Source organism: Ambystoma mexicanum, chromosome 7p, assembly GCF_040938575.1.
Source record: "Ambystoma mexicanum isolate Mex_15411 chromosome 7p, UKY_AmexF1_1, whole genome shotgun sequence".
Lineage (NCBI taxonomy): Eukaryota > Metazoa > Chordata > Amphibia > Caudata > Ambystomatidae > Ambystoma > Ambystoma mexicanum.
The window spans coordinates 501,350,538-501,373,857 of NC_090939.1; the positions used below are offsets into that span (position 1 = coordinate 501,350,538).

General features: G+C 44.6%; 1 protein-coding gene across 2 annotated transcripts in view; it reads left to right on the forward strand.

Annotated features, from left to right (window-relative positions):
• MED14 (mediator complex subunit 14) overlaps positions 1-23,320 on the forward strand; it is a 1,766,813-nt gene that overhangs the window by 1,514,418 nt on the left and 229,075 nt on the right. Inside the window, exon 24 of one of the 2 annotated variants that reach the window (XM_069636537.1) lies at positions 16,531-16,662. The exons of the other annotated variant lie outside the window; for it this stretch is intronic. Coding sequence (XP_069492638.1) covers positions 16,531-16,662 — 132 coding nt within the window. The remainder of the gene's footprint in view (positions 1-16,530; positions 16,663-23,320) is intronic. 2 annotated transcript variants of the gene reach the window in all.

Genomic DNA, 23,320 nt, shown 5'->3' on the forward strand with positions numbered 1-23,320 from the left:
GGTAACTCTTTCTCAAGTCCTCCAGGCCCTTCAACTTCAGGATTAGTTGGTTGGCTTACATTCATGTGCCAATTCATCTCAAGCACAGGAAGTACCTGAGGTTCTCGGTTGGTGACTCGCATTTTCAGTTTCGGGTCCATCCTGCTGGATTGACCTCAGCCCGAGGGTCTTCACCAAGCTGATGGTGGTGGTGGCAGCGTATCTCAGGAAAGGGGGGATTCACGTCTACCCCTACCTGGACGATTGGTTGATCAGGGCGCGCTCTCCCGAGCAAGCCCTGGATCATCTGTCCGTCACCTGCCACTTCCTTCACAAGCTGGGCTTCTCCCTCAATTTAAAGAAGTCACATTTGACACCTACCCAGAGGCTCCAATACATCGGAGAAGTGCTCGACACATCCCTGGGGCAGTGTTCGCCTCCCCAGGTGAGAGCTCATCACATTCTGCAGATGGTGGACAAGTTTCAACATGCCCAGAGTCTCCCGGCGTTCGAATTCTTGAGGTTGCTCGGCCTCATGGCATCCTGCATTTTCCTGGTGCCAGAGGCCAGGCTGCGGATGAGATCCCTGCAGTGGGCTCTCAAGATGCAGTGGTCGCAGTTCTCCGGCAGGATGTCTGATCCCGTTCAGATTCCGACCTCAGTCATCCAGGATCTTCCTTGATGGGCCGATGAAGGCAATCTGATGAAGGGAGCACCATTTTGACAACCATGGCCAGAGGTGACGATCGTGATGGACGCATCCCTCACAGGTTGGGGCGCCCATGCCAACGAGTTGACAGCCAGCGGATGTTGGTCTCCGTCGGAGTCCAGACTCCACATCAGTCTGCTAGAGCCATCTGTGCGGGGGAAGAATGTCCTGATTATGACGGACAATACAGTGGCCATGCACTACCTCAACAAAAAAGGGGGGGTAGGGTCACTCCCGTTGTGCAGGGAGGCGATGCAGCTCTGGTTCTGGGCCATCCAGCAGGAAATTCCGATCTCAGTAGTTCATCTGGCCGGAGACGAAAACGCGGTGGCGGACACTCTGAGCAGGCAGAGCACGGTCTCTCTCAAGTGGGAGCTGGCTCAGGAAGTTCTTTTGGAGATCTTCGCCCTTTGGGGAACCCCACAAGTGGATCTCTTCACCACCAGTGTCAACCGGAAGTGTGAGAGATTCTGCTTGTGGGAATTTTCCCCAAGAGGGGCCTTTGGGGACGCCTTTGTAGTGGAGTGGTCCTTCCCACTGCTGTACGCGTTTCCTCCAGTCCCCGTCATTCCGCAAGTGTTGCGGAGGTTCGGTTCTCGAATGATCCTCATTGCTCTGGCATGGGCCAGGAGAGCATGGTACCCGGACCTTCTAGACATGTCCATCTGCCCTCCACGCCGTCTTCCCTAGAGAGACGATCTGCTCTCACGGGAGGAGGGGTCGGGATCTCCATCCAGAGGTCAAGTCTCTCCGCCTTCATGCTTGGTATCTGAAAGGTTGAGGTATAAGGATTGGGACCTCCCCGAAGACGTGATGGAGGTGTTGCTTTCGGCCAGAAGGACCGCAACGAAATACCTGTACCGTTGGAGAAAGTTCTGTGACTGGTGCATGGTACAGAATGTGGATCTTTTCCAATGTTCCATTCCTTTGGTTTTGTCTTTTTTGCTTTCTTTAGCCCTCAAGAGCCTGCAGGTGGGTACCATTAAGGGTTACCTGGTGGTGCTATCTATATTTAAGTGCTCGTCTGAGGAATGTTCTTATTTTAAGATTCCTTTGATTTCCCAATTTCTAAAAGGGCTAACTAACGTGTTTCCACTGTCGCCTTCCAGGTGCCGGGATGGGATTTGAATTTGGTTTTAAAGTTCCTAATGGGAGCTCCGTTTGAGCCCTTACATTCTTGTCCGTTGCGACTGTTGTCCTTTAAAACTGTGTTTTTAGTTGTGGTTACTTCCGCACGCAGAGTAAGTGAATTGCAGGCACTTTCCGCCAAGCCACCCTTCACTGTTTTCCATACGGACAGGGTTGTCCTGCGGGTACGGCCTTCTTTTCTTCCGAAGGTTGTGTCAGAATTCCATTTTAGCCAGAAGGTGATTCTTCCAGCGTTTTATCCTCCTCCACATCCTGGTAAGGAAGAGGATCCTAGGAGAGCTTTGAGTTTCTATCTCTCACGGATGTCCCCAGTAAGAGTGGACAATCAGCTCTTTGTTGGGTATGATGTAAGACGCTTGGGTCAGGCTGTTTTCAAACAGACCTTTTCCAGATGGATCATTTTGACGATTTGAGTGTTACCGTTTGGCGGGAAAGGACCCTCCAGTAGGCTTACGGGCTCACTCTACTAGGGGTGTGGCTGCCTCCACTGCTCTACAGAGGGGCGTTCTTATTCGCAATATTCGAAGCAGCCACATGAGCCTCTGTCCATACTTTTGTGAGACACTATTCCTTGGACTCCATCCATGGGCAGGATAAGGCAGTCCTCTATTCAGCCATTTGATTGGGCATTCTAAAATTCTAAAATTGTAAATTCTTTTCCCACCTCCATAAATTGGCACTGCTTTGGGAGTCTGTCATAGATGTGGAATAAGTCAGAGGACACAATCTCCTCGAAGAACAAGTTACTTACCATATCTGGGAATGTTCTTTCGATGGGATGTTCCTCCGACGTATTCCACATCGCCCCCCCAGCCTGCCCCTCTACTGAATTTCCTATGCGATTTCAGCTTACTTTTCCGCAAGGCTCTCTGCAGTCATACTGGCAGGAGATTGGTGCCACACGGTCTGGGAAAAAACTATAACTGAGGCTACGGGCGTTGTGTGTCCTATATATAACATCTGGTGACGTCGACCCTCGAAGGAGGCTCTTGAGGGACAACGGATCGACGCCCTCTGCCGAAAATTTTCCGAAGCAGCACAGCTGTGGACATTACCTGTCATAGATGTGGAATACGTCGGAAGAACAGCCTATCGAAAGAACGATACCAGATATGGTAAGTAACTTGTTCTTTGGTTTACACCTTTCCTTGATTAAGATTACACTCAGTTCAGATCACAGTGCTGCATTGCATCTAACCCTTTTATGTGCATATATCCCTGTATTGCCAAAAAAAATGTGCTCATTATTTTTTTGTATTAAAATATTTTTCATGTTTTTGTTCAGATTGTAGTAATGTCACAGGTTTCTGCTTTAGAAGAGAGCATTGAGATGTGACATGGAGACCTCAAATTTTCCTTTGAGAGGTCAGACAGTTATTCCATTGGGCTAGTGTATTTGACTATATGTTGAAATTCACTTGCACCAGTAGCATTGGCAGGATCTTTTAGGATAGAATGCAGACCGATTGACAACTGTATCATTGGAGTAGTGTGTGGTTAGTTTCCCTTATTTTGAACTAGTTAACTTGGTGTACAGGTTGATGGCAAACAGGCTTACTGTGTTACTTTCAAGATTATAAGTTTCTTTCTAATTCGGCCACTGGTATGTAGTCAAACTCATGAGTCTAATTCCCTTAAGCACTTTTACAGACTTGTCGTGCAATGGAACAAACTTGGATATACTATAACTTTAATGTCATTTCCATGCGCAGTTGCTGTCACCTAGATTTTCAGGCTTAAACTTTCGATTTGCCAGAGAATAATTAATTGGCGAAGGGTGCAGGCTGACTGACGTCACTGATGATGACATGTTTAGGGATGGTTTAGGGATGATCCATTAAATGATGAAGTGATATTCGAGATGTGTATTACATATTGGATTAGAATAGAGAAAAGAGAGATCCCATTGCAAATGGCGATAATGCAGCAGCTTCCAGCAACTATTGCTAATGAGGCCAAATAAATTGAATTTGTGTTAATCAATCTGATTAAATATGTTTACTCTGACATCCTTGCAATTTAATACATTTTTTTCTAACATCTACTGGCACTTAAATAATTCCTTTAAATGTTTGTCCTCTGTGAGCTAAAGCTCTTATGAAGATTTTATTTCTTCTAGAAAACATAACAACCGAGTCTTCCCGGTTATTTTTATGCTCCTTAAGTGTTTAAAATATTATTTAGTTTAAAGCTTCAAGTAAATGCAAAGTGGTTTGGTTTTTGAAATGTATGTATTCATTTGTAGTGACTGTGAACTACATTTTGTATATTATAATCACATAGTTTATAATGAGAAATAACTGTGTTGTATGAGTTTGTGTAATTGTGGAACAGTTGTGTGGATTGGTTTGGAATCAGTATGTGGTCTTCTGAGAGTGTACATGCAACTCCCATTTCTTAAGAGAGGCAACTTGGCACCGATTGACCAGGTGGCCTTCATCTGGAAGCTTGCTTTATCTTTAAATCCTCTGTTTGCTGATCGATGTTATGGATATGGTAATCAAGAGCTAAATGCGTGGAGCTTCGGTTGACAAATTAGTTTTTAGGGGCCTTTCTTTCTGTTCCATTTACTTTATTGGGTTCTGCCAATGCCATATACCACTTGAAATAGGTTCGTGGGAATATCATTGAAAATACAGTCAGCACCAATATTTCATTTAAAGAAAAACGTGACTTTTTAGAGAATCATTGGTACTTATTTTTTCTGAACATAATCTGCCAAGATTACATTTTTTAGACCCACATACCTAATGCATCATGTAGACCTACTTGTATACTGCCATTATTCAGATGGAGGAATAGTATGGAAAAACTATGCCAGATAAAATAATCCACTCAGCCTCATATACCTTAACTCTTGCACCTCCAGTTCCATTGTTCTGCTCTTAGCCAAAACACAGAGGTGGGAGGACCCATGCCCATAATCACTTTAAACCTTTTGGATACCTTGAGGTATCTTGATTCATACCAAATGACTGCATCTAAGAGAATAGCTTTTGAAACCAAAAATGTCACAAACATGCCTTTTCCCTAATTTCTCTCCCTGCTCAGATGACTTTAGTTCTTTATATTTTCATGGTGAAATGAGAATTCTTATTTGGTCATCGCAATAGATTTTCTTTACCTGTAGCACAGCCAGCTGTCTGCAGCAAGTAATTTGCGAGCTACCAGTAGCTTGCTGCCTGTGAGTAGTTCTTCAGTAGCCTTAATCAAGACGCCCCTTCTGACAATGCCAGAGCAAGTTAAAAGTTAATATGTGAAGAAACAATAAAGCACAGAGTGTAGGCATTTGTATATGGAGTCCTCTTTGTTTATCTTCTACTAATAATGCAATTCAGGGAATACCCTCATGCTCAAGAGTCCCCTGTCTGTGTTCATCCTGGATTGGCACAACCAGAACAGGGAGGGAAGTGCACAGGGGGCATGCAGGTGAGAAGCACATCAGTTAAATTGTCAGTGAGAGAGAGGAAGGGGAGGAGACCACACCAGCACCAGGAAAAATAAGCAGAGCAGAGTCATTCAAGAAGCAGTGTTGTAACACTGTAATCCCAAATCAAGGAGTGTGTTTTTGAAATTGAAATAACCAACAGGTGAGAAAATCAGGTAGTAATATCTAGTGGTACAAGGCTAAGAAAGGAAGCACTATTGTATTTACAAGAAATGTATTATAGAACACATTTATTTTGTATTCCTTAACAGGTAGAGAGTTTATCTGTAACCATAGATTTAGAAAATTCGGAAGCTGCAAAATATCAATTATTGGATTACTTGAATTTTCATCAACAGGAACAGTTAAATATTCATATTTGACTGAAAATATGCTTTATAGTGGTTTTTCTAAGGCATTCCTTGCATTACATATGGTGTGTTAATTGTTTGATTTAGTTGTGATTCATGAAAGACCCCAGAGTTGTTTTTTTAATCAAAGGTCAGTATGAAATATTTGTCTTCCTGTGACAAAAGAAGAAAAAGCATATCAAACATTTCTGGTTCTTAATTTTGGCAGAGCAGTTGTGCCAGAGGACAATTATTAAGTGTATGGTTTTATGTTTCAGTTGGTAGCTCTGTTTCAGTTCCATTGATTAGGAGTAACGCTCATTGAAGAAATAGTTGGAGAGGCCTGATGTAGCAATTGCATTTTAGACAAATGCCTGGGACTTTGCACCAAAGACTTTGCCATTACTATTCTCATGCTGATCCTTAGTTTGGAGTTTTAGCCAAAGGACTGCTGGTTTTATGGTACAGGCTAGATCTTTCCTTAGTGCAAATGATGTGACTCTGGTTAGAATGCAATCACTGTAAAATGTACCTCTACATTTGGCACTGCCTGCCTCCTCCCACCCCCCAATATTTGATTTGCAGGCTACACTAAGTTTCACCAAGTTCTGATAGGTAACTACGATGGGACGAACCTATTTCCTCTATTGGCATGTCTGGGAACTCACTACCCATCTTACAGTTTGTTTAATTTCCCCCCCCCATCAATGTTTTACTATCTGCTGTGACGCTACATGTTTTACACAAAGCTAGGTTATGTGTAGTCTAAAGAAATATCTAACAATCTTTACTTCTCCAACTGCTTTTCGAGCTTTGGATTGGCTGCCTACCCATATTGCAGTCTTCTAAAGACAGACTCTATGTGGGCAGGAATAACCATATTATAAGCACGGGCAATCTTATACCTATTTTCACAATGGCAGCCTTGTACTGACAGTACTCACTAGGACATTGGTGTAATCATTGAAGAGTAGGAGCTAGGACACCGGTTTGCCTCACTCCTCTATGGCCAAAGCCTTAATGCTCTCATCTCCTCTCTAAAGCTTGGCTACTTTTGTGTTTTCCACATGATACTAGCAGGAGGCAAAAATGCAAGTTGCAAGCTACTAGCCAGCCATTAAAAAAAAGTTGCTTGCCACCTGAATTATGTACATGCACACAGCACATCATTTCTTGCTCACCAAGAGTCAAATATCAGTAGCAGTGAGTGCAGAATGTGCACCCAGATATTATCATAATATTAATAGGGCAAGCTTGATGTGTAGTTTTGAAAGAAAATAATTAACTAAACAAAGCAGCTACAAGTAAATGTTGGTCTTGTGTTTATCATTTCACACACAACTAACACCTCCTTTTCTTTCTCTGCCCAGTAGCCTTCCTTTCTAATAGATTGTGTCTTCCCTCGAATTCCTCATCTTAGATATTTTCGTATCCTGCTTGGCAGTCTTGGAAAAAATTCGACAGCGGTAAGCGCTGTGCAGCAACAAGTCGATTTCACTTGACGGTTACCATTTCCACGTCCGAACATGACATTAACCCTTTAAGTGCCAATAACTAATAACTTTAACCCTTTAAGACTTCAATAATAGCCTGGCACTTAGTATAAAAAGCACATACTGCTCCCCAGTAAAGTTTTTCTGCATGCCCAGCATGCTCTCGGAACGGTTCGACTTGCCTCAGCGAATCTCTTAGACTAACGCCATTATTTTTGTAAATTCTCACGGTCTACGCCAAAAACAGGCTTTAAGAGATGTGTGGCCTGTGACTCGAAGATGTCCATCAGTAATCTGCATATAATTTGCCTTTGGTGCCTTGTCAAAAAACACAAAGTTATTGAATGCGGCTTCTGCCAATTGATGACCAGTAAGGCTGTTACGGGAGTTTTTCTAATTGCCCACTTAGAGGTAAGACTTTAGTGAGCTATCCCAGTAGTTTGTAGATCCCCCAACTCTTAGTATCAGTCTGTACTACTCAAGGACTTTGGTAGAGTGGCAGAGCAGTCTGGCGTATCTTAAACGTAAGATGTGAGCTGCAGGTAAGTACGCTGAACCCAGTCTGTAATGCACATCAAAGAAACACACATACATGTATATTAATATATAGATTTATTATATTTATACAAGAATCACTTTTAGCACAATAAACCAACACACAGGCATACTGTTCATTACTTTCAAAGGGTCACTTCTGAGTTGATAGTTGCTGAACGCATAAAATTGTTACAGGAGTTTGACAGTTATATCGGTAATAACGCACACCCACAAAGTAATACAGCAATTGTATTTAGTCTGCATACGCATATAGGATAGTGATTTTTGGGAAGGAAAACAGTTGGTTAGTGTTATCCTAGCAGAGCTTCAGGTTCTAGAGGCAGTTTTCCTGCACACCAAGTCTTTTAAAGTCAAAAACGCAACCCTTGCAAAAAGGCAGTTCGGAGAGGCTTAAAGTCTTGAAAGGTTCCGGTGGCTACTTTCTAGTCTCTAGGAAAGATGTAAGAAGATTTAACCAACACTGGAGACTCTGTTAAAGGACTCGCTAAAGGGACACAATCAGCGGCTTGAGTCTGAGGTAAGAGGGGGTTGCCCTGGACACCTCTTTATGCACTCCAATGCTCTGGAGGGACTTTCTGGATTAAGGTAAGCACTACCTTTTTCCCCACAGTACCTTATGTTAGAAGAAAACGTTAGTAGTAAAGGCTCCGCAATGTTACAGCTGTGGGCCCGATCTCCAGATTCCTAGGTCTGATGACTGAAGCCAGTAAAATGGACAGGATCTCTCAGCAGCAGTCTCAAGGGAGGATCTCTGGCACAGCTTTCAACAACTTCTCTGGTCACGCTGCGTTTTTGGCACCTTTTCTGCAGCACCAACAAAGGATGCAATTCGCCTGGTCAATCTTCTTCGCTTCCTGCAGTCCCGCACTCTGATGAGGGGGTCTGGATGAGTTTGGTCGGATCTCTGGAGTGTCCTTGAGGGCTCAGCAAAGATTTGGACGGCTTCAGCCTTTCCACAACGATGCACTTGAAATGGACAGCAGGTCTCGTGGTATTAGGGTTACGCAGTTCTGGAAACTCATAGAACCTCCGGAGATGGCTCACATCAAAGTTCGTCTTGCGACTGATTGTTCCCACCAGTCAAAGTAAAGGAGTCGTCCTCTTTGGAGTTCCTCCGTCGCACAGAAAACGGGGTCAGGGCAGCAGTGGGTTCTTCACAGTGTTGCAACGTATCTGCAGGCATCTCTGGTCGTTTTCTTCGGTTACTTCAGCTTCCACTGGTCAACTTCATTTTCACTCCAGGAGCCTCCCCTATTATACAGTCCAGCACACGCTCCTCTGCAATCTCTCTCAGCAATTTACCGAAAGAGGCGTTTGTCCAATCAGCCCAGCCAGAACACCCCCAGTGGGACGGGGGAATGAGGGGGGGTTGAAAACTCCTCCCCCACTTCCTGCCTGCTCAGACACTCTGGAGCCTAGGCGGGGACACCCAAGGGTTCCCGCCAAAGGCAAAACACACACACAAGCCTCCCCCTCCCAGAATGGTAGAAGAAGGGCTAACAAAGACTAACCACACTAGCAATGGCGAAAAAAGAAGGGAGGCCCCAAGTTGGTACTTGGGTGCCCTATTGTGCACTACCGAGGCTACGGACATAGCCTACTGTACAACAATTACACAATAGTTGGTATAACACGTCCACTGCCACCAGCCATAACTAGGAGATTGTCTATGTGTCACGACCCTCAGCCCTGATCCCCACTGGCAAGCCCATTGGCCAGGTGGAATCAGGGCTCGGATCACTAATAAGGCCTGGTATCCACTTCTCAGGCCCTCTTGGGGCCAGTCCTGGCGGGCTCATCGGTAAGGAAAGACATCTGCTTGAGGAACTACTTTATTTAGGCTTTCAGCCAACATGGAGGCATCCACATAGCTTGATTCCTAGAACCAAGCTATGCGGTCTAGTGTTTTGGGTGTGGTGGCCTTGGGACTACTTTACCTGGACTACTTTACAGTGGCTATTTAAACCACACCCGAACAAGACAACACGCTTTGCATTACTTTGCTTCTAGCCACGTGACGCTCACCGTGTCAAGCTTTCTCACGAGCCTGGTGAATTCCAGACCTGCAGAAAAACCAAGAACATTGTTAGCAGCAGAATCTGACCTGCATTCATAATCCTTCACTGCTCGCAGTTCCTGACCAGCTCTGTTGGTGGAGTTCACCGCCCGGATCGAAGGACCTGAGAAAAGGAGGAAGACATCATTAAAGGAGGTAGTGGAGACATTACAACCACAAAGAGCTTAAAGACTTACCTAGTTTGTTGCTTTTCAGCCGGCATAGCTCTGGAACTCCATCTGCGCTGGGAACTCACCACGACCTACGAAAAGAGAAAAGCACAGGTCAGTGAGGACAAGACATTGCTGCGCTACGCAAAGCGTCCCCTTACCGCATCATAGCGCGCCATCATCTCCCAGTAAGTACCAGCATATCCAGTTCTCCAAGCGGACACTCTGTGCTCCTAGGGAAATAAAAAAAGAGACATTTAGAACAGAGAAAAGGCATGCAAGAATTATGAGGCCATCAATCGCAATAAGACCTACCTGAAAGACACTACAAGGGCAGCAGTCAGTGAAGTAACTGGACCGCCCGCGCCCACAAAAGACCACGCGCCCCTGCCCAGAGAGCAGGACGGAGAGCCCACTGATTCCGACAACCAGGTAAGAAGAGAACCTGGAGGGGCTTGAAACACAAGGTAGGTGGGGGAAAAATTACCTTGGTTGCTCAGTCCTAATATAGTCTTCATTTCCAGATGGAATCCCATCGACACCAAGACCACACCAGGGAATCATTGGGAAGGGCACCAACGACCAACTGGCTGGGTGGCGTCCCCGTGGATACCGGGTGAGCGTAACACTATGTGACTAAAAGGTCACAGGAGCAGAGAGAAGGGGGATACTAGTTATCCCTTTGGCACTCCACATAAGGTGGTGTGTGCCAGTCTGTCAGACTATAAAGTTTTAGGAGAGATATAAGTATCTATCCTTAAGAACTGTAATTACTCTTAGATAAAGAAAAGAATCTCGAAGAAGGACCCTAAGGATCCCCATCAACGCTGTCCATAAGGAGCTGACTGCTGCAATAGTAAAATACAGATGCCTTTCGGAGTTATGGAGAAGATAGGCTCCATAGTACAGGAAAAAAATGTAAAGAATTGAGTTCAAAAAGACAGAGCCCAGAAAAATAAATGAGTGGAAAAAGGCTCCACTCATTCAAGAGTTAAGAAAAAGTGCCAGAAGTCGAGCAAAAAGTGCTGGGGGTCTCACTGGGAAAGGGGGTGGAGCATACAAATGATAAATCTCCCTAACTAAAGGCCTTGAAAGAGAGAAGATCGAAACTCACCGTAGGTTGGTTGTTGGTCTCCAAGTCTCCCTGAAAGGTAGAAGTTCCACCACAGACAAGTCTACAGAAAGGCCCAAAAAAATGTTTGAAACATTCCAAAGGGTCAAGATCCAGGAGCGAGTCCCATCACTCTTCTTCGTCACGGAAGAAGTCAAAGAAACAACACCATCGTTCCTCATCTTCCAACACCTCACCCGACAAGCGTCAGGTACGCTTTCCTGATAAGACTGCTCAGCAGCCGAATGGGAAAAGGTCTGTGAAAAGATGATGGAGGCATTCTTGAAGGCGGCCCCTCTTGGTCCCTCGAAAGAGCCAAAAAAGGCTGTTGAACCCACTCTGTCTTCCAAGACCAGCAGGGTATGGAGTAAGGCTTCATCCCGTGCCCAAAAGCCCAGATGTGAAGACCCCTGGATGTGTTGTCTCCGTAGTGTCAACCACAGAGACCACATTGAAGCCAGAAGCTTCTATGACTTCCTCCTCAAAGGAGTCGAAGGGCCCTTCAGTTTAGAGCTCGGACACAACTTCAAGCTTCAACCATAGGTCAAAGACGGGATTTCTTCAAATCCTTTGGGTCCATTTTTGAGGAGAAGTAGGAGGAAGACATCATACCCCTTGGGTATGAAAGTTTTGGAACTTCTAATGTTCCAGAACAATTGGTCCCTGATCAATCCCGTCTAGAAGACTTCGCTACTTATCTGAGGGAAGCTAGTGGTCTGGAGACCTCCCCTGAGGTTGAATTTGACACGACAGATGTCCATTCTCACCCAAATGCGGCCTATAGAATGGTCATAAACAGGGTGATTGAGTATTTGGGTTTGTTGGTGTCCTCCTAAGGAGCCTGTGCTGCCCTTCCATACAGCACAAAAAAGACAATTCTGGGAAACTGGCAACAACCTGATGCAACTCTGGCTGTGAACAAGGACTTGATGAAGAAATACAGAACACCTTCTTGGACCCTGACTTTCTTTCCAGTCACCCTACACCAGAGAGCGTAATGGTGCAGACGGCTACCTCCACTTCAAGGGCTGCAGCTTTTCCGACCATCCCCCCCAAATAGGGACGATGATAGGTATGACACACTAGCATAGAGAATATTCTCTGCTGGAAGTATGGCATAAAAAGCCATTAATGAATTTTGTACTCTGACGAAATACACATATACATTGTGGAATGTTATTTGCCAAGCTACGGAAAACATTCCTGAAGTGCAGATGAGCGATGGATTCAATAATCTCATCAATGATGGTAAGTAGGCCTCTTGCCTGTCCCTTCAGTCAGGCCTAGATGAGTCTGACTGCTTCGGCTGGTATATGGTCTCTAGTGCGATGATCAGGATATTTGTGTGGGCATGCAGGTCTGGGTTTGCCCCCAATATCCAATCAAGACTTCTGGATATGCCTTTGATGGGTCCAACCCATTTGGGCCCAATGCTAACGAAAGTCTAGAAAAGCTACTGGCTTCAAAGGCTTCAGCGAAATCCTTGGAGCCAGCCATTCGTCAGCCGCAACACCTGCCTTCGCAGGCTTGTAGAGTGCGTTCCTTTCGGTATCTCTCCTCTTTTAGCCATAGGTGAAGAGGTCAAGCTACCCCAAAACAGGGACAAAGGAGGATAACACGCACCCCCAGAGGCCGTGGAGGAAAAACCGTTAGTACAACAACCTCCTCATTGTCCTCTGTCACAGCCCAAAACCACTCTCAGCACTTTGCTCAGAGAAACCCCGGTGGGAAGCAGGTTGAACCAGAATCTCATTACTTCAGATGCATGGGAATTACAGACGGGGCCCAAGGGTACTGACTCCCATATCTGCAAAGACCCCCAGATTGTCACCCGAGAAAGCAGTCTCTTCAGGATTCAGATCCGCTCCTCCTACAGGAGATTCTTTCCTTGTTGGGGAACAGTGCAGTGGAAATGTACCTGTATCGTAACAATACCAGGGTTGCTACTCTACCTATTCCGGGGTTCCCCAGAAAGACAGAGGACTGTGAACCATCCTGGGCCTCAGGCACTTGAACAAGTTCCTCAGGAAAGTAGATTCAAGAGGGTCACTCCTTCGCAGATAATCCAGGCCTTTCAGCTCCTGGACTGGATGGTGTCACTCAATCTTCAGGTTGCTTACTTTCATGTTCATATACATCCCAAGCACAGAAAGTATCATTGGCAGTTATCACTATCATTTCCGAGTTGTCTCTCGGGCTCGCCTCTGCCCTGAGGGTCTTCACCAAGTTGATGGTGCAGTGGCAGTGAATCAAAGGAGGGGAGGGATTCACATCTTTCCCTACCTAGACAATTGGCTGATCAGAATTTGTTTTCCTGAAGTGGCTCTGGAACATCTCAACAGCACCTGCCAGAGACTCCATAAACTGGCCTTCTCACTCAACTTGAAGTCCCAGGTGACACCTTCTCAAAAGCTGCAATTCATTGGAGAGGTCCTGTACTCTTCCCCCGGGAAGGCTTCGCCTCCTGAGTTGAGGACCAACTATCTTGCAGATGGTTAAGAGATTTCAGAATGGCCAATATCTACCACCATTCGATTTTCTGAGGTTGCTGGGCTTCCTGCATTTTCCTGGGGCCAGAAGCCCACCTGAGGATGAGGTACCTCCAGTGGGCCCTCAGATCTCAATGGTCACAATTCTCAGTCAGGATGATGGACCTTCTTCAGGTCCTGGGCAAGGTTACACAGAATCTTCTTTGGTGGGCCTATGAGGTGAATGTGATGATAGGGGAACCCTTTTGGCAACCATGGCCGGAGATAACTGCAGTCACTGAGGCTTTCCTTACGGGATGGGGAGCTCACAAGAGATATCTATCGATCAGCAGACTTTGTTCCCCAGCAGAATCAAGTCTACACATAAACCTGTTAGAACTGAGGGCGAGCAGACCTGCGCCGCTGGCCTTTTTACCATCCATGCAGGGTAAGAACGTCCTGATAAGATGGACAACACAGTGGCCATGCATTACCTCAACAAAGGAGGTGGTGTAGGGTCACTACCACTGTGTGGGAGGCAATGCAGTTCTGGTTTTGGGCACTACAAAACAGGATCTCTCTGTCAGCTGTTCACCTAGCCGGAGAAGCGAATATGACAGCAGAGGCTCTAAGCAGGCAGAGCAATGGCTCCCATTCGTGGGATTTGGCTCAGGAAGCACTTCTAGAAATATTCACACTTTGGGGAACCCCTCAAGTGGATCTGTGTGAGTCCAGTATCAACAGGAGCTGCGACCTGTTCTGCGCCAGTGAATTTCCTCACAGAGAAGTTCTGGGGGAGGTGTTCATAGTCGACTGGGAATTTCCACTCCCATACGCGTTCCCACCAGTCCCCGTCATTCCTCATGTCATCAATAGGTTGAGGAAGTTCGGGAAATCCATGATCCGGATTGAGCAAGGACGACGTGGTACCCGGATCTTCTAGACATGTCCATCTGGCCTCTATTCCATCTTCCCCAGAGAGTGGATCTACTATGTCAAGAGGGAGGCAGTCTTCTTCGCCCAGGAATCCGAACTCTGAACCTTCTTGCCTGGTTTCTGAGAGGTGAAGATATAAAGATTGGGACTTCCCGGAAGACGTTATAGAGGTGTTGCCTCTGGCCAGATGACCAGGAACGAAAGCACGATACTGCATCAATTGAAACACGTTTTGCAGCTTGTGTAGAGCTAAAGATATAGATCCTTTCTCTTGCAATGCACCTGCAGTGCTTTCTTTTTTACTGCACCTAGCCCACCAAGGGCTGCATGTGGCTACCGTTAAAGGATTACTTGGCGCGTAATCTATTTTTAAACGCCTGCCAGAACAAGACTCTTACTTTAAGATGCCTAATGTCAAACAGTTCTTAAAAGGATTCCCACTGGTTCCTTTTCTGGATTCGTCCTGGGATTTGAACCTGGTACTAACTCTTTTAATGGGAGATCCATTTGAACCTCTCCATTCTTGTCATCTCAGTTGATTAACCTTGAAAAACATCTTTTAGTAGCCATCCCTTCTGCTTGCAAAGTGAGTGCGCTACAAGCATTGTAATGCAAACCACCATTTACTATATTCTCAAAGGAGAAGGTAGTTCTGAGGGTTCATCCCTCCTTCCTTACCAAGATGGTATCTGAATTTTATCTGATACAGAAAATAACACTACCAGCTTTTATCCACCTCCTCACCCTTCTAAGGATGAAGGGAAATTACTCATACTTGGCCCTAAAAGGGCTCTCAGCTTCTGCATTTCTACAATGGCAAATTTCAAACAAGATGACCAGCTATTTATTGGTTATACCTGCCACAAGTTGGGCCAAGCCGTGACCAAACAAACTCCATCGCGTTGGATCATCCTATGCATTTTTGAGTGCTACTCAAATGCTGGAAAAAAATGTCCCTGAGAACCTAAGAGGCCATTCCACCAGGAGTGCAACCACTTTGGCTCTCCATAGAGGCATACCAGTGCAGGACATTTGCAATGTTGAAACGTGGTCCTCACTCCACACTTTTTCAAAACATTACTGTGTAGACACACTGTCGGGCCACAAGGCTCGATTTGGAAGAGCGGTTCTGCACAATATTGTGTGCTAATTAAAGTTATACAAAAATACCTTTCTCGCACCATCATCCACAAAACTGCTACGGGAGTCTAAGATGAGGAATCTGTGGGAGCAAACAATCAATTAGAAGAACAAATTACGTACTCCTGTTAATGTTGTTTCGGATGGATGTTCCTCCCACGTATTCCTCGTCGCCCTCCCAGCCTACCCCCTCTGGTGTTCAATACATTCTTTCTTTCAGTACCCATGTGGGTTATCTATTCCTCAAAAGAAAGAGGGAAAAACTAGGAACTGAGGCAACATGCATGGTGCGTGCTATTTATACTATCATCAACGTCACATCCAAATGCAGGAATGGTAACTGTCAAGGGACATCGACTCGCTGCTGCACAAAACCCTCTGCTGTCAAATATTTTTCTGAGACTGCAAAATAGGTTGTGAATATATCTAAAATGAGGAATCTATGGGAGGAACATCCATCGGAAAAAACATTACCAGGGGAGGGTTAAGTAATTTGTTCTTCAGAACTGCTTAGGAGTCCAACCAGGTAATGAGCATTACATGGTAACAGTACAGATTGAGCTGTGCTTTCCTGCAGTTTGGATTTAGAATTCATCCTTCAAATGTAATATACAAGCAGCAGGAACACTGTTTGAAAGTCTAATGGGGATAATATGTTGAAGGAAGTAATGTTGCTAACTTGTAACGGTAGATCCCTGTTTCATTGCTGTCACCGAATAACTTGTGCCCTCATCGTTATCTTGTTGATCCTCTTAGTAGATTGATAACGTCTGTAGGAATGCAGTTGTTGCCCATGTTTTATATTGGGCTGCTGACTTCATGGGCAACGTTCATATTGCCATTGGCTTTAGAATTGTAATAAATTGTCACCCTTTGCACCCAATGATCTTCAAGATGTGATAATCTGCTTGGAAGGTTAAATATCTGAGGAAACCATTACAACAGGTAAGTAACATGCCTTTCTGTTTTATTTTTCCCTATAAGGAAATCTGCATGCAGCAAGTTCTCCTAGTGGTGCATTAAGAGCACCGTCGCCAGCATCGTTTGGTCCAACTCCCTCCCCCTCTTCCCTTGGAATTTCAATGGGGCAAACAGCTAACTTTGCAAGTCCGCATGGTGAGTCATAACCATGGGAGTGGGGAGCATGCTTTATGTATGCCACAACAGACTTAAAAATGTGCAATATTGACATGTGTAACAGTTTTATGTGTCCAATGCTAAATTAATTTGGGGTTTTTTGTATTACAATACTTGCTTCGTAAATTCATGTGATCCAAAATAAACGTCTGAAAAGTTGATTGATTTCATAGCTACAATTACATTTTTAGCACACGTTTATTTCTTTTTTTTTTAAAGCATTTTAAGCATTACTCTTTAAGCATTACTCCACGGATAATACTTAAATGTAGGGTTTATTCAATTGGGACAAAATGTATAGACACATTCATTTTCAACTGGAGAATTAAAGGTCCAGAAGCACCATCCTTAGTGTCATTCCATCTAAGCAGATATGTATGTTCAAAGTTTTTAAAGCACACAAAGTAAAGTAAATTGCCTCATCACACAGGAATTGATAAAAACAAGGTCACGGTCCAGACAACGCAATAAAGCACAGAAATCATCAGCAAAATCATCATCATTATTATTATTAATTTCCTATATAGCGATACACCCATAGGTCTCAGAGCACTGAAATAACAGAAAAAAGTATTATTCCACTGAGTGGTACTCAATTTATCGAACTAAGAAGGATGTAAGGCTGAACTGACCCTGCCGGGTTTCGAACCTGCCACAGCAGGCTGCACGCAGATATCGGGGGTGAGCGCTTAGCGCACTGTGTTATCTGACTGGCTATCTGATCATTATTAATGCGTTACCTAAGGTAGTAAAATAGCACTACCTGGATCAAAGAGGCGAGTGAATTCCAAATGCCAACTCTGTGTAAATCAAATGTCCTCTCTTCCCCTCCCTCTTTTTCACCCGGGAAGCAGAAGTTCCTAGCAGGGTTTGCGTGGATGTCAGGGTTTGCGTGGATGAACAGAATGTCCTTTCAGGGATGTTTGACTTAATCATTGTCAAATAGGAATGACCATGAGATTTGATCTGATTTGCACCTTTTCGCCCCCCAGCACACCTGCCCCCTGTGGAAATAAAGTTCCTTTCTGTGAGTTGAAGAAGCGTCACATTTGAATTTTAGTTGAATGATTTTAGACTCAGCCTTTTAATTGTATTTTAATCTAACTTTTACTTGATTTGAAATTGCCTTTTAAATTTAACTTTATTTGAAATCCTTACTTTTATATGTAACGCTGACGCCCTCACCGCATTGCCGCATTTACTTTACTTATTTTATTGTGGTTGGTTTACTGTGCAATTTTAGCCAGTACTGCTTATCTGGGTGCGAGGAAACTACAATGCCCATAAATATTGTAGTCCTCGCACGCCGTACCTCTTGTGACCAGAGGAGCACTGGCACGTCACAAGCCCATCGGTGCCGTCCACGCCAACGCCGGTTACGCTGCCTGTCTGCAGGTAAGAAACATCACTGTCTTCTTTTAATATTATGCACCCTCTAGACATAATACAGACTGCCCGCACTAACATGTTAAACCGGACCATTGATCAAAGGGCTTAGGTGCACAACGATGGGCAGACATCAGTGCTCGTTATTTGAATATTGAATCTCTGCACATGATCATGCTGGTCACTGTCACGGTCACTGGTGGGGTGGATATTATTACTGAGACTAATGGAACAAAGGATAAAGATACCACCTCATTAAATGCAAAGTGTGGTGTGTCCACATTGAATATCATCAATGCGGGCATCATTACATGCCCGGTTGTGATTCAGGAGAAAGAACATATGACAGACGAGATTGGGACAACACAATCTCTGACGCTACGTCCCCCAGAGTTAGCATTGAGATATGGGGATATTGCTGCTAACCCACGGCACATTGATGGCAATGGAGACATACAAAACAATAATAAAGGAACACATAGACAAAGAGTCTGAAATGGGAAGACCCATGAAACAGTTATTACTACTGAATAGCAGGTCCTTGATTAAGGATGCCACTGAAGTAGCAGGCTAAATCTATGAACATGATTTGGATGTATGTGTTGGCACAGAAACGTGGCTTCAGCTAGCAGCCGGACCTTCATTCCTATAGGATATAACATCCTGCATATGTATAGGCGTATGTATAGACAAAACTAGGTGGGGGTAGGTGTGACTATCATTAACAGAATGAGCATAGAGATATAACAGGACCAGCGGGTTGCGAAACACTTTTTTCTTTTTAAGATTCACTCAGATGCAACCACAACAGTAAACCTAGTTTTAATCTATTGCCTACCCACATCTATGCAAGACATTATCAACCAGATGGATAACTTGTTGCTACCCCTTTTAAAACCAACAGCTAAGTTTGTCTTGAGAGGCGCGGTAATAGCACTGACCAGTCAGCTGAAGAACTGGAGGACGCTTTTACTAGTTTGGGCTTTACCCAACAAACTAACAAGGCCACGCACATAAAGGGTAACCACCTTAGACTGATTGGTAACGCATAATATAACTGGCAATCCCAAAATGTCCCTGTGTCCCTGGTCAGACCATTTTTCTATCCACTTTAAAGTATTATTTGCAAAAGAGATAAAGAAAATTGTAGTCCAAAAAAAGTTTGATTACTGTAAGAAATTTCCATTAACTCAAGCTTGAGACCATGGAAGCATGGATTGCCCTGCTCACTAACAAGCTATTTAACCTGCAAGCATCAGATCAGATAATATAGGCTTACCAAGAGACTATATTGAGAGCAATTAATACCATTGCTCCATTGAAGACAAGACTAGTGCCTGATTTAAAAAAAAAAAAAGTAATGCTTGGTTCTCCCCTGAGCTACAAAAGCTCAAGATACCCAAAAGGAATTTGTTTTATACCTGGATGCATACAGGAACTGACAGACAAAGAAGTGTACAGTATTGCGTCAAAAGGCAATAATTTAGCCATTATCAGGGCTAAAAAAGCCACATATGAAACACGGATAGCCGACGCACGACACCATTCCAAAGAACTTTAAGATTCTTAGGGAGTTGGAAAATCATTGTGCCAATTAACAGGAAGGCCCACTAAAGAATGCAGCATGGTGCACATCCATTCAAGAAGCTATGCTGGTCAAACTTGATAACATTAAACGGAACATAATCATTCAGAGGAACAGTGATGTTCCACAAGACATGCAAGAAAGTAGTACACTTAGCAATTTTAGATTCAGATTTATTGCGGAAGCTGAATTGACTACCACCAGCAATCTTTAGGTGATATATAGCCGGCCATTACTGTGAACATTACTGTGGCCATTACATCTTCTCTGATGGGCATCCTCACAACATTTGTAAATACATAATTCCTGGGAATTCACATGCCAGAGGAATTAAAGGGTGCATGGATCATGCAGCTGCTTAGAAAACCTGGATTGGACCCCGACACACCTCCCAATTACAAACACCCCTTTTCTTCTAAAAATACTGGATAAGGTGGACTCCAACCAAATTCTCAAACATCTGATCGTTCTAACATCTGAACTAGTGGGAATCGGGCTTTAGGTCAGGTTACAGGACTGAAACCGCCCTATTCGATCGCAAATCCAGTATGCTACAAAATATTGACAAGGGACAAACAGTTTTACTAATACTGCTGGACCTATCTGCCACATTTGATTTGGTGGAACATACATAACTTATCAAAAGACTCAAAAATGTGGCAAACTTCAATAGACTAATCGGGGTCTGCAGTAGCACATCAGAAACCAGTGCAGCCCACCTACGATATGGAGTCCCTCAGGGAGCATGTCTCTCGCCATCCTTACACAACATTTTCACGGTTCCTCTGTTCCAGCTGTTGGAGTATAGGGGGATACAATTTACCAACTACGCAGACGACACACAATGTGTCATTCCTCTAACCGGAACCTATGATGAGGCCGCTCAGAATATCAATGATGTATAGGAGTGATCCAAACTTAGATGCTGAAAAGTGGACTGGCCCTAGACAATGAAAAAACTGAACTGGTGGTAGTGGGTTACAAGTAGTAGAGTACAAAAATTGGAACCAGAATAACCATACTTTCGGGTGGCAGGATGTAAAATTGCAACCAAACAAAAAGTTAAAATGCTTGATCAAAATCTTAACATCTCTATGAGGAGGGCACCTTTGAAAGAGTTTGCCACGCTACAGGACAGAGAAGGCACGGGTCAGTTCCTCTGGTACCAGAGGGTCCGCGCCACAGCACGATGCAAATGGGAAACATGGCCTGAAGAACCGGACACGGAACCGTTATTAACGCTGCTATACAACATGAGGGAGGGCAGTAGACCAATATCCCAAATATATAGACACCTGAGCGATATACCTAACCCCCCCCGGAGCATGGAGATGAAAAGTAAATGGGAAACAGATATAGGCAGAGAAATGACAGAGGGGGAGTGGAATAGAGCGCTCATATTCCCCAAAGAGGTGTCAAGAAACCATAGATTCCGACAAATACAGATGAATGTACTGCACCAAACCTACCTAACCCCGAAACAAATAGCCAAATTTAGCAAACAAGCGCAGTCAAACTGTACCTGGTGCATGAGGGAGGAAGCAGACCGAATCCATATGATGTGGGAATGTCCCAAAACAAAGACACTGTGGAACAAGGTGAAACAGACATGCGAGAAAGCAGGCATGACCAAATACAAATGGACACCCGAGGAGTGCTTACTGGGAACCTATCCCAGACTAGCCAAACTAAAGCACACAGTTAGACTTATGGACATAACGTGCATAATGGCCAAAAGAACTATAGCCATGTCCTGGAAAAAAACTGCAGGACCACAATATAAAGCATGGCACGGAGAAACAGAGCGATGGTTGCTGGCTGAGACCAAGACCTGGGAGGAATGTGTGGCCAGATATACTGATGAGTCCAGCAGAGCCCTCGAGGCATGGAAAGAACTTACTAGACACATGTTTCTCCCCTCGAATGACAAACCCCCTTGAGTCAACGATCTGAAACGAATATACCTGCAAGTCAGGCAAGGGGACCCTAAGAGAACTAATCGGAGACACTGCGGGCCCCTGGAAGGCACCCCCCCCACACCCTCCTGAGTAATCTGATTGCCCCTCCACCCCACACCCCCCCTACCCGGGACAAGAGACGCTGAAACATACGAACATAGCAAGGAGAAAGTTATTGTTGTTTGTTATAATGTTAAAGTTAAATTTAAATGCACTGTAATTGAACATGTGTGAGACACATTTGAAAGACGTGTAATCGATATTACTGAAAATGCCAATAAACAAATTTAAAAATAAAATAAAATCAAAATCTTAACATGCGAGCCCAAGTTAATAGCCTTGTCTCGTCTTCAGAACTGGGTGGGTTGACAAAACCTTGTTGATTGGGGGCACTGGCAAGAAATTGGTGCTCTAGTACTGTCGGTAGTTATTTCACAATTCAGTCTTGAGTTTTGGTTGTGCATTGATATTTATTGGTTCAGGTGCAGCATAACATATGAGGCACATTGTGCCAGGGTGGTGAAACAAAAAAACAGCTGACGCGCGTTTCAACCAAAGTCTTTCTCAAGGCTGTGTGAGGTGGGGGTTGGTGAGTGGTGGGAGAGTGAGTGGTGCAGTGACATATTGCGCTTTTAGGAGTCATGGTGGAGAGAATCATATGACATTGAAACATGGTTAGCCACAGTAAGGCAATGCAAAGCAGTGACATATTGGGCCTCATTACGAGGTTGGAGGTAGCCATGGCGCTATTAGCGCCATGGCTGCCTCCAAACTCATTCCAACTCCGCCCTGGTGAATGGAGCAATTACTGGTCCATTCCAAGGTTGGATGGACCGGTAATTCCCCATTCACCATGGCCCTTCCCCATTCCCATTGAGCCCACATAGGGCTCAATGGGAATGGGGAAGGCGCTAATAACGGTACCGCAAATTGCGGTACCGTTATTAGCTCCAGAGTCCCTTTGCGGGTCCCGTCCTTAACGCCTGGAAAAACCAGGGGTTAAGGGAGGACCCGCAAAGGGAACTCGTAATAGGGCCGTAAGGGATTACCGGGCACCAGTGCCGGTAATCCCTTACCGCCCGCCTTGTAATGAGGCCATTGCGTTTTTAGAAGTCATGGTGGAGAGAATCATATGACATTCAAACATTGTTGGCCACAGTAAAGGCAATGCAAGGCAGGAGTAGAACAGCATGATATGCAAATAAAGATAATTGGTGGGTGGTAGTGGTTAGTGCAGAGTAATATGGTATATATATAACCAGTAACATCATGATTGATACAATTAGCAAGGTCTTAGATGTAAGGCAAGTCCATTTAGACATTGAGTACCAAGGAGAAAGGAACAAGAGAAACAAGTGGAATGAAAGATGGAGAGAGAGAGAGAGTTAGATGGAGGCTTGTTGACCTGGAAGTCAAGTAGGTAAATCACAATTGAAGGGCATGAAGGTCTGTGCTTACCAATTAGGTTGGGGTGTGGGCTCACGTTGGAGCACGTAGACGAGACGCCCTGATTAGGATGCTGGGTGGTGGCTGAGTAGCTGGTTTTACAGTAGTCCAACTTGAGCCCACACCTGGGATCAGCATCCCGAAGAACTAATTACTTATGAACCAGAAATGGTGGAGCTACCTGCCTGCTTTTGGGTCACCAGTGGGCTGAACACTTTGTCCGACTTGGACATCGTGGATTCATCTCCACATGAACACGTGA